A 13,504-nucleotide genomic window follows, 5' to 3' on the forward strand; every position below is an offset into this window, starting at 1 on the left:
GACCTATAAAACTGTAAGCTGTTAATTTTTTGGTGATTTGTTACAGCAGTGATAGGAAACAAATACAAATGTTATGGAATAAATGAAAAAGATTGAGAGAACAGCCTCATTTGGGTAGGTCAGTTTCAGCACTTGGAAGGAACTGCCATATGGAATAAGGCAAAGCATTATTGACGACTCAGGCAAACATCCAGGTCTGTTAAAATAATGAATAAAGACCACATGCACACAAGAGACAGACTTGTTACATGTTACTGTAGAATATAGCTTTTCATTTTCAGACAGGCCTCGGAGATAGGAAACATAGCCTTTTTGTTGAGATAATTTATAAAAAATAATTTCAGATTATTTTAGTGAACTATTTCTTGTTTCTGGGTAAATGTATGTAAATGTATCCATTGCAGTTGCTCAAACTCTAACAATAACTTGTCATGGAAAAATGATGGTGCTTAGCAATTAGGTCAAATTTTTTTGTTTTTGTTTTTTATTTTTGTAGGTCAAGTTTTGTACCATCTTTGTTGCTTTTTCTGCTGTAGTTACTGAATCTTCTACAAAGTGAGTGCTTGAGTGTCTTTTTAGCTCGCTTAGTTTTAACTCACCATCTCTCCTTTTCCCTGGCCTTCTTTTTGGGGCTTCTGAATATCACCTATTTGTTCATTCGGATCCTGTGTTTGGGGTTCTCCTGAGCATGTAGAACTCTATCCAAGTGTACTCAGGACTTGCACAGAGATGTAAGGTGGGGGCGCAGAGGTATTCTGACTGGCTGTGCCTGGATCATTGCTAGGTTCAAATTGTACTGTAATTTCACCTGTTCAAAATATGATTCCTTTTTTGAGAATTCAAACTGCTCTGAGAGGCAGGATCTAAGAGTCCATACAAGTTATGCTTACACAGACAGGCCTAGGGAGGTCCATCCTGCAGTGCATCCTGCATTGTTTAATAGGCATAAGCTGTTATGTTTGTGCTGTGTGTTGTGTTGGGTTGTATATAAGCTAGACAGATCTTTTCCTCCTTAGGCCCAGGCCTATTATTTATGGGCTGAATTGTGTCCCCCTCCCAAATTCATATGTTGAAGCCCTAATCCCCAGTGTGACTAAATTTGGATATAGGGCCTATAAGGAGGTAAATTAAGGTTAAATGAGCTCATGAGAGTGGGGTCTCACATGATAGCACTAGTGTCTTTATAAGAAGAGACCAGAGGGCTCTCTCTGTATTCACAGAGGAAAGACCACGTGGGGACATTGCAAGAAGGAAGTTGTCAGTCAGGAAGAGAGATCTCGCCAGAAACTGAATTTACTGACACCTTGATCATGGACTTCTAACTTCCAGAATTGTGAGAAGATAAATTTCTGTTGTTTAAGCAACCCAGTCTGTGGTGTTTTGTTACAGAAGCCCTAGAAGATAAATACAAGACCACTTCTGGGAGTCTGCATTTCATCCTGGAAAGTCTTTGAAGCAAATTAAGCTTGGGACATATAGCATCATCCATTTCACATTTGAAAGCAAGTATCTCTGGCTGTTGTGTAAATAGTGACATAAAAAGGAGGGCAAGAGTGGAAGTGGAAAGTCTGCCGAGAGGCTACTGTAGTGCTCCATGGGAGAGACAATGACATTTTTCACCATTTGATTATGTAAAGCAGAAATGACAACTCTAAATTGGGCAGTTTGCAACATACTCTAATTGTGCATTTTATAAATATGAAGGTAAGAATATGTATCAACAACAGCACAGAGAGTGGGGATTTGGGGCTAGTAGACTGATACTATTGAAATTAATACATTTTATGTAAGACGTTACACTATTAACATAAAATTGATAGTGATAATTGTACTATTCATGATGTAACCTCTACGTTAACATGAAAAGGATGCAGAGATATATAGCTAAAAAGCCAATAAAGGAACTTAAATGAAATACTAAGGATATTTTGCCTCAAAATGAGGCAGAAAAGAAGGGATGGAGAAAAGGAAACAGATGGAACGATGAGAAATCAAATAGCAAAATGGTAAACCAAAATCAAGCTGTATCTAAAATCATATTCAATGTGAATGGAATGAATATGCCAGTTAAATGATGGAGGTTGTCTGACAGGAGAGGGGAAAAAAAGCAGGATCCAGTTAAATCCTATCTACAGAAACATACTTTAATTATAAAAGCAGATAAAACGTGACGGCGAAAGGATGGGGAAAGATATGCCATGCAAGCAATAAACATGGGAAAGATGCAATGACTATGTTAATATTAGACAAGATAGACCTTGAGATAAGAATTGATAAAGAGAGACATTTTATAATGAAAACAAGGCCAACTCTTCACAAAGACATACCAATTATTAATACATATGTGCCTGATAATAGAGCTTCCAATTATGTGAAGCAAAAATAGCCAGAATTAAAGGGAAAATAGACAGTTGCACAATCATAGTTGGAGATATTAACGTGTCCTCTCAATAAGTAAGGCAAGTAGACATAAAAATCAATAAAGAATAGAAGATATGAACAGCGCTATTAACCTCCTTGATCTAATTGTTTATAAAACACAACATTCTGTAGCTAGAATACACATCTCTTTCATGTGCCATGGAGCTTTCAAGATGTATGCTGATCCATAAAACAAGTCTCAATTTTAAATTGATGCAACTAGTTGGATGTATGTATTAAAGCTAAACTTATGCTTACCCTGTGGATCAGCAAACCTATTTATAGATATTACCATTGAGAATTGAATGTACCAAAAGATGAGCACAAGATTGTGCAGAGCAACTTTATTCATAATACCCTAGTTCTAGAAAGCAGCTAAATGCCCATCAGCAGGAGAATGGAGACATAGTGATATATTCATTTAAGACAATATAACACAGGTAGAAAAATAAACTTTTGCTACACAGGACAATATGGATGATCTTGTAGATATAAAGAAAAGCTCCAGGGGCACCTGGGTGGCTCAGTCGTTAAGCGTCTGCCTTCGGCTCAGGTCATGATCCCAGAGTCCTGGGTTCGAGCCCCGCATCGGGCTCCCTGCTTAGCAGGAAGCCTGCTTCTCCCTCTCCCACTCCCCCTGCTTGTGTCCCCTCTCTCGCTGTGTCTCTCTCTGTCAAATAAATAAAATCTTTAAAAAGAAAAGAAAAGAAAAGAAAAGCTCCAGAATCCAGGTCTAAATCTAGTCATACTGTATGATTCCATTTAAGAAGTTCAAGAACAGGCAAAGTGAATCAACAGTCATAGAAGACAGAAGAGTTGGAATAGCTATTACTTCCTGGGGTGGGAGACATTGCCTGGGGAGGGAACAAGGGAGCATTCTACATGCTGACAATTTATGTCTTCCATAGGTGGAAGTTAAGTCCAAGTCAAGATAACTGACTGGTCTAGTTCAAGAAGCTCAGCCTCCACCCAGCAAAACCAATATGAGTAAACAATGAGTTTGTTTTGTAAACAAATGTAAACAATATGAGTCATTAGGATCTTGGTTTTCCAGTCAGTATTCCTAGGGACTCCACGTGGTTCCCACAGTAGTACTGGTAGATCATCTCTCTGCATCCTTCCCCCTCACCCATGGATTATTTCCAAATATGATGACTTGAACTATATGTTCTTTTGGATAGAAGGTTGAAAACAGGTGATCTTTGTACTAATGATATAAAGAGATTTTCTTGACCAAATTACTGATTGAATCAATCTTACAATGAGACCTTTAAAAAAAAATAAATGGTAGTTGCATTTATTTTTTAAAGATTTAAAAAAATTTTAAGTAATCTCTACATTCATTGTGGGGCTTGAACTCACAACCCTGAGATCAAGAGTCACATGCTCCACCAACTGAGCCAGCCAGGCACCCCTACAGTGAGACCTTTTGATTGACCTAAAAATACAAATTGTTTAGAACTCTTTAGGGGCATAAACCTTCCTAAATTGATACACTGACTAGTCTTTGAAGTGTGGTCTCAATAGGCAAAACTTTTTGGACAGTTGAAGTTACTGTGAACTCGTGAAAAAGAATTTTTTAAAAAAAGGATTTCCTACTTTTCATCCATTTCTTGCCATTAGGTGTCCTTTCTTGATTTCCCCCGTTATTCCCAGTATGTCTAATAGGAGGCATAACTTCACACAAGCCCAGACAAGCTCGGGCAGCCTTGCATAAAACTTTTGATAGAAACGGATTCTACATTGTGGTTTTCCCACGGTGCCACAGTGGGAGAGTCTGCTTTGTGTGAATGGAGGTCATGGTTCTTGGATTCCCCACGAAAGATTTACATGAGGATCCGCGCTTGAATAAAGACAGCCAGAAGAAAAGTAGTAAGCACAGAGCAGTTTATTAAGGACAGTATAATCTCAAGGGGGGAGAGCAGGGAGACCCAGAGGTGGTAACTATACTGGGGTTAGGGATGTCTTTTCTTTTTATGTTTGCATAGGTTGTGGGTTATAGCTAGGGAGGTCTCTGACTGAGATTGTTTCCATTCATCTAAGGGACTCCTCCTACGGGCTGGGAGGGAAAGTGTTTGGCCCTACAAGGTTCTGGCCAGAACAGTCATGGCCGTCTTCGGGGGGGGGGGGGGGGGCAGGGTAATGTATGTTTACATTACCGCAATGTGAAGGTATTATAATGAATCTATAGGTTACCCTGGGGCAGAGGTTGAACAGGAGAGCGTATGTTCTGCACTTGTAGCTCTTGGTCTGTCAGCCCTGGAGTCTTGGAAGTCATAAGGCCAGCATGTTAAGAGCCACAAAATCAAGATGTGCTTTCAGGCTTCTAATGTGTCATCTATTTATCACTGCCTTTGCCTCCATCTCCTGTCTAACTAACTGCCTACTCTATCAGTAGCTTTAGGGACATCAGATAAGTCTCATACACATAGATGTGGGTTAGTATAGCATGTGTGTTAGTAAAACAAGTGTTAGAGTCAGACCTGAATCTAAACAGTGGCTTCTTTCTTAGCTGCTGTGCAACGTTAGGCAAGTTACTAAAACTCTCTGAGCTTCAGTTTCCTTCTCTGTATAATGTAATTAATAATCATTGCCTCATAGGGTATTGTGAGGTTAAACATCTAGAATGGTATCAGGCATATTGTAAGGGCTCAATAAACGATGGTTTTATTATTTTATGATGATGATAATGCTGCTGCTGGTGATGCCATTAAACTTAGTGGAATTCTGACCTCCTACTTCCATAAATATAGGCAAAAACATCAGCACACAGTTATGCACAATTAAATGAGTTCTTTTGCTCCTTACTTTCTGGATAATGGGGCTTATAAATTCTTCATAAAGCACTTTGGATTCTGGAACTAAAGCTCTAAAGAAGTCTAATGACTAAATAAAATTTAAATGCCATTAGTACTTCACATAATTATCACAAAGTGCCAGGGGGATATTTGGAAAATAAATAAATAGAGTGAGCTGTTTTGTTCTCTCTAAGATTTCTACCAAGATGTTAATAGACAGAAAAACATTAAAGATACTGTATGAATTTTTTTTTGTTTTAATTTTTTTAAATCTCACATTGCTTAGCAGGGGAGGATGTGACTGTTAGCAAATTTCAGAGTAGTTTATTAGCTTTTATTAGTTTTTAGCTTTTAGAATCAGAGTTAGTTTTGTGAATCACCTAATTACACTCAACATTGGTGCTGTTGACATTCTGCACAATCACTGTAGAACAGTGCATGTGTGGCACGTGTACACTATAATTAAATCTGACAGAATCATTCTTTCTCAATGTCTGGGGAATTTAGGGATCATTGTAAAATAATTGGCATGGAAACTGAAAGTGTTTTTCTCTTCTTAAATAGCAATATTGCACTTACACAACATATATGGGCAAGGGGCTGGGAAAGAGAGTACAGGGCTCTATTGTTAAGAAATAAAATGATTAATATATATTTGTTATAAATTTTCTGTTATCATCAGTGAAAGAGAAGATTGAATGACATGCTTAGGTCTGTTTGAAAGAAGCAGGAATTTGATTCAAGTGAAACAAGGGCTATATTTTATTTATTATTATTTAATTTGTGCAAGAAACTAAGCATTTTACATATATTATCTGATTTAATCTTTCAGTGCCCCTGTGAGGAGGTGCTCAGTGGAAAATACTGTATTCTTTCAACAACAAATACTTACTGACTACTTACTAGGTATCAGTCATTATGCAGGACATTGGGATTCACCAAATATGTTTTCTGCTTTCTGAACTCTCACAAAGGGTGGGGATCACCAATATATAAATGGAAAAAAATACAGTTTTAATAAGTAGGGATAGTAAGAATAAACAAAGAAGTATCAGTATTGATTTTTTTTTTAAAGATTTAAAAAAAAATTTTTTTGAGCGAGAGAGAATGTGCGCACACAAGAGCAGAGGTTGAGGGGAGAGGGAGAAGAAGAAGCAGATTCCCTGCTGAGCAGGGAGCCCAATGCGGGGCTCAATCCCGACTGAGCCAGCCAGATGCCCATATCAGCATTGATTTCTAAGCGTAGTTGATTTGTAGGTAGACATTCTTAAAACAGTCACTGTATCACTTTGGAATTGGAAGATTCCCCAAGATTCAGATTGTAGGGCAGGGATGACTCAGACCTCCTTTACTGTCAAAGATTTAGTGACTATGTACGCCGCACATCTGTGAAGGCGTTGTGCTATGGCATGTGGAGTGCACAGCCATGCCCATCACTGAAGGTGATGGCCTGGATGAGCATACCTGGCTCCCTCTTCCACCCACCCAGTATCACAGATGGGGCCTGGAGGGTGTGTTTCTGATGGTGATATTTCTGGAGATGTCTCTGAACGAGAGCAGGTGCAGGGGACTTAAGTATCTGGAGTGACTGCCCAAGCCTCTCCTTTGCCAGCGGGTGGGGGCAGATCTCAGAAAAGTGCTGCCAGTGTCTGCTCCCGCTGGCCTCTGGTCCTTGGATGGGCTTTCTTGTTGTTTAAATCTGCACAGAGCTAGAGAGCAACTGGCCAGAGGGGCTGAATGTACCACATCTCTCCTTGTCTGGAGGAGGTGTATGTCCTAACAGCTCCAGGGAGTCTTCCTCTCTGTCATCCCCACCAGGGCAGCAGCTTACTGCTCTAACTCTGGCAAGAGCTGTTTAGTTGTTCATTGCCCACTGGCTTGCCAGTGGCCTGGAGACCCTTGCAGTTTATGTAGACAATGTAGGAATTGCAACCATGAGCAGGCAGGGTCACTGTCCTTCTTGAAAGACAGTGGATCGCCATACTTGGATGCATGTTAGAACTTCTAAAAATACCTATGCCTGGATGCTGTACAGACCACAAAGTCAAATAGCTGGGGCTGTCTGTGGTCCAAGTATCAGTAGATTTTAAAATTTTCTCATGTACTTCTAATGTATGGCCAGGGTTGCAAATGACTAATTCACTGACTCAGGATGAACACACTCAGTAGTTAAAAGAGGTGATTAATATTGAGGAAAAACCAATGGATAAATAGCATGGATCATTAGCGCAGAAAAAAATGAATCAAACTTTCAAGTAGATGAAATGGAGCAACAACAACAAAATTACTTTCTGAAATTGGATTTCACAATTCAGTAAAATAACTAAAAAAATAGATATCTAGAAAACCAAGTGGCACAAGTAGCTTACAAGATGGACAAATATAAAGAAATGGAAATCAGAAGTGAAAGATAGTTAACTGATGACTAAGAAGGAAAAAAATAAATAGAGGATAGGTAATAATGAGAGAAATAACAGAACCTTTTCAGAGGTAGAAGAATGACTTAAAGGTTCCATGGCTCCCAAATAACATTGAAATTAAAGGCCACAATATCAAGTGGGAGCAAAAGAACAGCATATAACTGATTATTTAGTTTAAGGCCAGAACTCTAAGGATCACATATATAGCTAAGAGAACATTCTTCTCTTAGGAAAAAGATTTTTTTGTTTTGGAGACTACAAGATGCAATTGGTATGTCACCCATCTATCCTATGTAAGATACTATTCAAGAATAATACAAAAGGGTTGAGTCATCTAAAGGGGTGAGGATAGGATAAAATGAATATATGATGTGGGTGGTTGGCCAAGTGGAGACAGACTTGGAGTGAAAGCATTCTTAAAATTTCATTTGGGCCATGGAAATACAATGGGCAAGTAATCTATCTTGGTTGGTAGCATGACTGCTTAATCTGGATTCATCAGTAGTGAAATGTAGGTTTCATTATAACTATTAGGAACGTATATATATATATATATATATATGGGGCGCCTGGGTGGCTCAGTCAGCTAAGCGTCTGGCTTGGGCTCAGGTCATGATCCCAGTGTCAGGCTGTCTGCTCAGCGGGGCGTCTACTTCTCCCTTTACCCCTCCCCCTGCTCATGCTCTCGTGCTCTCTCTCTCCCTCTCTCTCAAATAAATAAATAAAATCTTAAAAAAAAAAGAATGGATATATAAACAGTAATAATAATGAAGTGTGGTTATCTTTCCAAAGTAACCAGGCACATGGGTGGTGGGTGTGGGGAATAATATGGAAAAAAAAATAAACTTGCCAGAAAAAGTAAAAATGAGAACAAACATAACAATGATAAATAGATAAAATGAAATTAAAGTATAAGAATAAAACCACATTATCAATTATCACATTACATAAAAAATACTGACAATTTCCATTACACAATTCAGAGACTCCATAGGTGATTAAAATGCAAAAGTACACAAAGAAGAGCGAATAACTGTTGGTGACAGTTAAGACCATATTACTTAAATGGGCCAAACCTAGGACAATAGAAATAAAAATGACTTGGACCAAGTAAAATTATGGTAGTAGGTTTTAATATAGCAAAATGTTAGTGATCAATTCAATAAAAAAGCCAGACTACCTTGCATTTTACTTATGTAATTAAAAGCTCAAAGCAGTATGTACTAAAGAAATATTCTAGCTTATGTGCAAAGAGCAAGTATTATTTTTTGGTTCACAGGCATGTACAATTATTAAAAAATGAGTAAGACCATAGCATACTAAAACTTTAGAGATTTTGCAAGTCACATTTCTTATTATGGCCAATAAAACTAGAAACCAACAGTACAATTACTATAAAATCTTGTAATTTAAAAACACAAACCCTCAATTAAAGAAAAAGTTTAAAATATCACAAATTATCTAGATAAACAAACAACAAAAGATCAGCTTGCATTATGGCTTATGTGACATTAGCATTACTTTATTTGGAGAAATTAATATTAAAAGAAAGTCTCATAATAAACAAACTATTTAGCTTGAGAAACTAGAAAATGCATGGTAGCAACATACTTATAAGAATGAAGCTACTGATAATTAGTGATGTAAAAGATAAAATTAAAGAAAATTAAAGATAAAAGTATATTGTCAAAAAAATATACCCCAAAATATGGGCCTAAAGGGCCTAAATATACCCCAAAATATGGGTCTAATGTATGGGCTTTTTCTAAAGAAAAAGCAAATGGAAAATATGAAAAGATAAATATATGCAATAATTAGAAAAGTACAGTTGATGGTACCACAGACACTGAAAAAATAATTTATAAGAGAACATTACTTGTATTTTTTCTGAGGATCATACTTTATTGATAACTGGTTTCTTGCTTATTTTAATATTCTGGGCATATTTGTTTCAGCATTGTTCAGCAAACCCTCAACCCCTATCATTGTTGGTACTTCATTTAGGTCTGACAACTTTCTTCATAGTACTAAGGTACTCACATTGTGTTATACCACTCTCATCTTTCAAATAGTACTACTTTTTAGCTATAGAATAGGGTTGTTTATCATGAACTCCTATAATCAATTCTAGGTTGATACTTCAAGGAAGAATTCACTTAGCAGAATCAACTTATTTCTTTGCTTGTTTTCCTGAGCCAAGAGATACCCTTGTGACTTCTTTTGTACCAGCTAGACACAAGAAGGGCACTCTCTTCTTTAATGATAACTTTATTCCCAAAACTCAGCATTGTGGGGCAATTCAATATCAAGTTTTTGGACTACTGCCATCATTGAACTAGTTGAAATGTGTTTTTATTATAATAGGAATAAATTTCATTATGCTATTGTATTATCCATGAAAATGCATTAAAACTAACCATGTTCAGGTTAGTCATTGAAACTTTAACAATTACATATAAGTATACTTCCTCTTGAGTACAAAAATCAGTGTCTCAACATTGAGGCTCTTGGGAAGTGATTGGAAATTGCGACGGTAACTCTTGGTGGGCCATGACTTTAAAATTGACTTGACTCTAGGGACAAGTACAGAGCCTTTGAATTAAACTGAGCAAAACAGCTGCTGATAGAAATGCCCAACATTGGGTATTATTATTATTATTATTATTATTATTTTTTTTAAAGATTTTATTTATTTATTTGAGAGAGAGAGAATGAGAGACAGAGAGCATGAGAGGGAGGAGGGTCAGAGGGAGAAGCAGACTCCCTGCCGAGCAGGGAGCCCGATGCGGGACTCGATCCCGGGACTCCAGGATCATGACCTGAGCCGAAGGCAGTCGCTTAACCAACTGAGCCACCCAGGCGCCCGGGTATTATTATTTAAAAATGGCCGTTTTGGTATACTGGAAAATTTCTCCCCATGTTTTCTCTAGATTTTTCCACTTACTACAACTACCTAGGCCTCCAATGTTGTAACCAGGTCCTTTGGCTTAAATAGGTACAAACCTCCTTTCCATTGGCTTGTCCACATGTAGCTTTATATGCACACCCAAAGCAAGCTTTAATAGGTGCTTTGGCTTATGTTGATAAACAAGAGAAAGAAAATGTCTGGTAGCTTCAACACTTTTTATTTATTTATTTATTTATTTAAAAGATTTTATTTATTTATTTGACAGAGAGATAGAGAGAACAAGTACGCAGAGAGGCAGGCAGAGGGAGAGGGAGAAGCAGGCTCCCTGCTGAGCAGGGAGACCGATGCAGGGCTCGATCCCAGGACCCTGGGATCATGACCCGAGCCGAAGGCAGCCGCTTAACCGACTGAGCCACCCGGGCGCCCCAGCTTCAACACTTTTTAAAGTGTGGTTTTCTTCTACTACTCCCTACAGTTTGACTAACAGATATTATAATATCTTAGTATTATATTAAGATTATAATAAAGAGTTTGTTTAAAAGAATATTGTAACTCACTGTTCCTGCTACTCAAGGTGGAACCCAAATTTTCTTTAAAACAGAGAAATAAGGTCATGAATTTTAATACTTTTATTCTGCAAGACATATGTCCACTGGATCTTATTTTGTGTTTTTTGTTTTTCTGTTCCTCCAAAGCATGAAATTAAAATAGCTGAAGTAAAATGAGTAAGTGATAGGGTGTATGATTTTAGTTCATTTGTTGTTGTAGTATTCTAAGTTAAATTATGTTTGAATTTTGTTATTATCATCTGTGTATTTATTCTTACATACTTACAGAGAGACAAATTTTTTTTTCCTGTTGAAATCCTTGAATTTGTAACTTAAACCTTGAATTATGGCAGATAAAATTATCTGAATTGCTATAATGCACTTATCACAAAGCTCCATTTCCCTATGCAGCAGGATGGAGAGGATACAAAATGATATTATTATTTAAGAGATGATGTATCAAGCAAGAAAAGCATATAAACCAATATATTTATTTTCAGGTGTTTAAATGGAAAATACTAAGCTGAAATGTTTGATGGTCTAAGAAGCAATTTATAATGAGTATATGATAATATCGTAGACTTTACTCCTACTTTACATCACTAAAGTCTGCATAGCTTGATCTTAAATTCTGTGGAAAGGTTTGTAACTCTTTTAAGCTGTCCTTGTCTCATCTTTTTTTTTTTAAAGATTTTATTTATTTATTTGAGAGAGAGAGAATGAGATAGAGCACATGAGAGGGGGGAGGGTCAGAGGGAGAAGCAGACTCCCTGCTGAGCAGGGAGCCCGATGTGGGACTCGATCCCGGGACTCCAGGATCATGACCTGAGCCGAAGGCAGTCGCTTAACCAACTGAGCCACCCAGGCGCCCTGTCCTTGTCTCATCTTGATCCTTCCCTAGGAAAGGGAATTAGGTTATTTAGTATCTTTATAAAATTGTCATACATTTCTGTATTTTTCCTTCAAAGCAACAGCAGTGATAGTTTATAGAATGCTTTCATGTACACATAATCCTGAGGATTATTGTTCTGATTTAATGACTTGATAAGAACATGCATCTATCCAGTAACAGAGCTGGAAACTCTGAAGAACTGCTTTGGGATTTAGGATGCAAGGCATGGATGATTTCATATTTTCATGGATAAAATAGATAAGCTCTCACAGAGTGATTATGTGCATATGGGAATGTTTGTTATTTCTATCAGGCCCCTGTAGCTTCACTTCCTTTCATACCTGGCTCCAACATGTTCTTCAGTTCAACTTCGGTTCTTAGAAATATTGTTTACTTTTTTGATCCTGTTGTCCTTTCATCATGTTTGCCTGGCAAAATCCCAGCAATGCTTCGATCTAATTGTCCATCTTATTTAAACCTACACCAAAGTTGTCCAACACTGCTGGCCACAGATGTTAATATCTATCAATTCATAATCTCTGTTCTTTCCAAGGGCAAAGAACTGTGTCATGGAAATAACATGGATGCCATTTCTCTATTCCCTGACTGTTGATATCCCTTCATAACTTCTTGTTTTTCAGCATCTGCTATTAGCATGACATTAACTTGGAATATATTTTATTTTAAACTTATGATATATCTTTAACCTAATCTTGGAGCTAATAATTTGAAAAGAACATGTTTTCCAAAAGAAATACAAGATACAGGTGGCAGCTGGTTCCTGAGGGAGTTGGCTCCTGCAGAGTGAAGATTTAAATTCCAAGGTCATGGCAGAATATCTGAAGTTCATTGCCAGGACTGTGATGGTACAGGAAGGGAACATAGAAGGTGCATACAGGACCCTAAACAGAATCCTCACCATGGATGGGCTCCTCGAGGACATTAAGCGACAGTGGTACTGCGATGGCAGTACTATGAAAAGCCTTGTCGCCAACGACGACGACGAAACCTGTCGGCGGATCTACAACATGGAAATGGCTCGCAAGATCAACTTTTTTTTTTTTTAAGATTTTATTTATTTATTTGAGAGAGAGAGAGAATGAGTGAGAGCACATGAGACGGGGGAGGGTCAGAGGGAGAAGCAGACTCCCTGCCGAGCAGGGAGCCCGATGCGGGACTCGATCCCGGGTCTCCAGGATCGTGACCTGAGCCGAAGGCAGTCGCTTAACCAACTGAGCCACCCAGGCGCCCATAAGATCAACTTCTTGATGTGAAAGAATCGGCTGGATCCATGGCAGGGCTGCTGAGGCCTGTGGGTAGTAGGCCCAGTATGAAAATCCCTATCCAGCCGTCTCCTTTCTTTCTCCAATCCCATTTTCTCTTCCTTTCTTACAATAAATTCAATCACGTATGTGCAAGAAGGCCTGCATATATAGAAGCAATCCCATAGTCAGCAGTGGACCCTCTCTTTTATTATGTGAAGGAGAAACTAAGTCAAAAAGTAGGAGTAGAATGGT

General features: G+C 38.0%; 1 protein-coding gene across 1 annotated transcript; it reads left to right on the top strand.

The window, feature by feature from the left end:
* Positions 1–12,773: 12,773 nt before the first annotated feature.
* LOC110579066 (28S ribosomal protein S21, mitochondrial-like) lies at positions 12,774–13,261 on the top strand. The gene is made up of 2 exons (XM_044911272.1): positions 12,774–13,028; positions 13,233–13,261. Exons 1-2 carry the CDS (start codon positions 12,815–12,817, stop codon positions 13,259–13,261), a joined length of 243 nt encoding a protein of 80 aa, XP_044767207.1. The 5' UTR covers positions 12,774–12,814.
* The last annotated feature ends 243 nt before the right edge of the window (positions 13,262–13,504 follow it).

Source organism: Neomonachus schauinslandi, chromosome 16 (assembly GCF_002201575.2).
Source record: "Neomonachus schauinslandi chromosome 16, ASM220157v2, whole genome shotgun sequence".
NCBI lineage: Eukaryota > Metazoa > Chordata > Mammalia > Carnivora > Phocidae > Neomonachus > Neomonachus schauinslandi.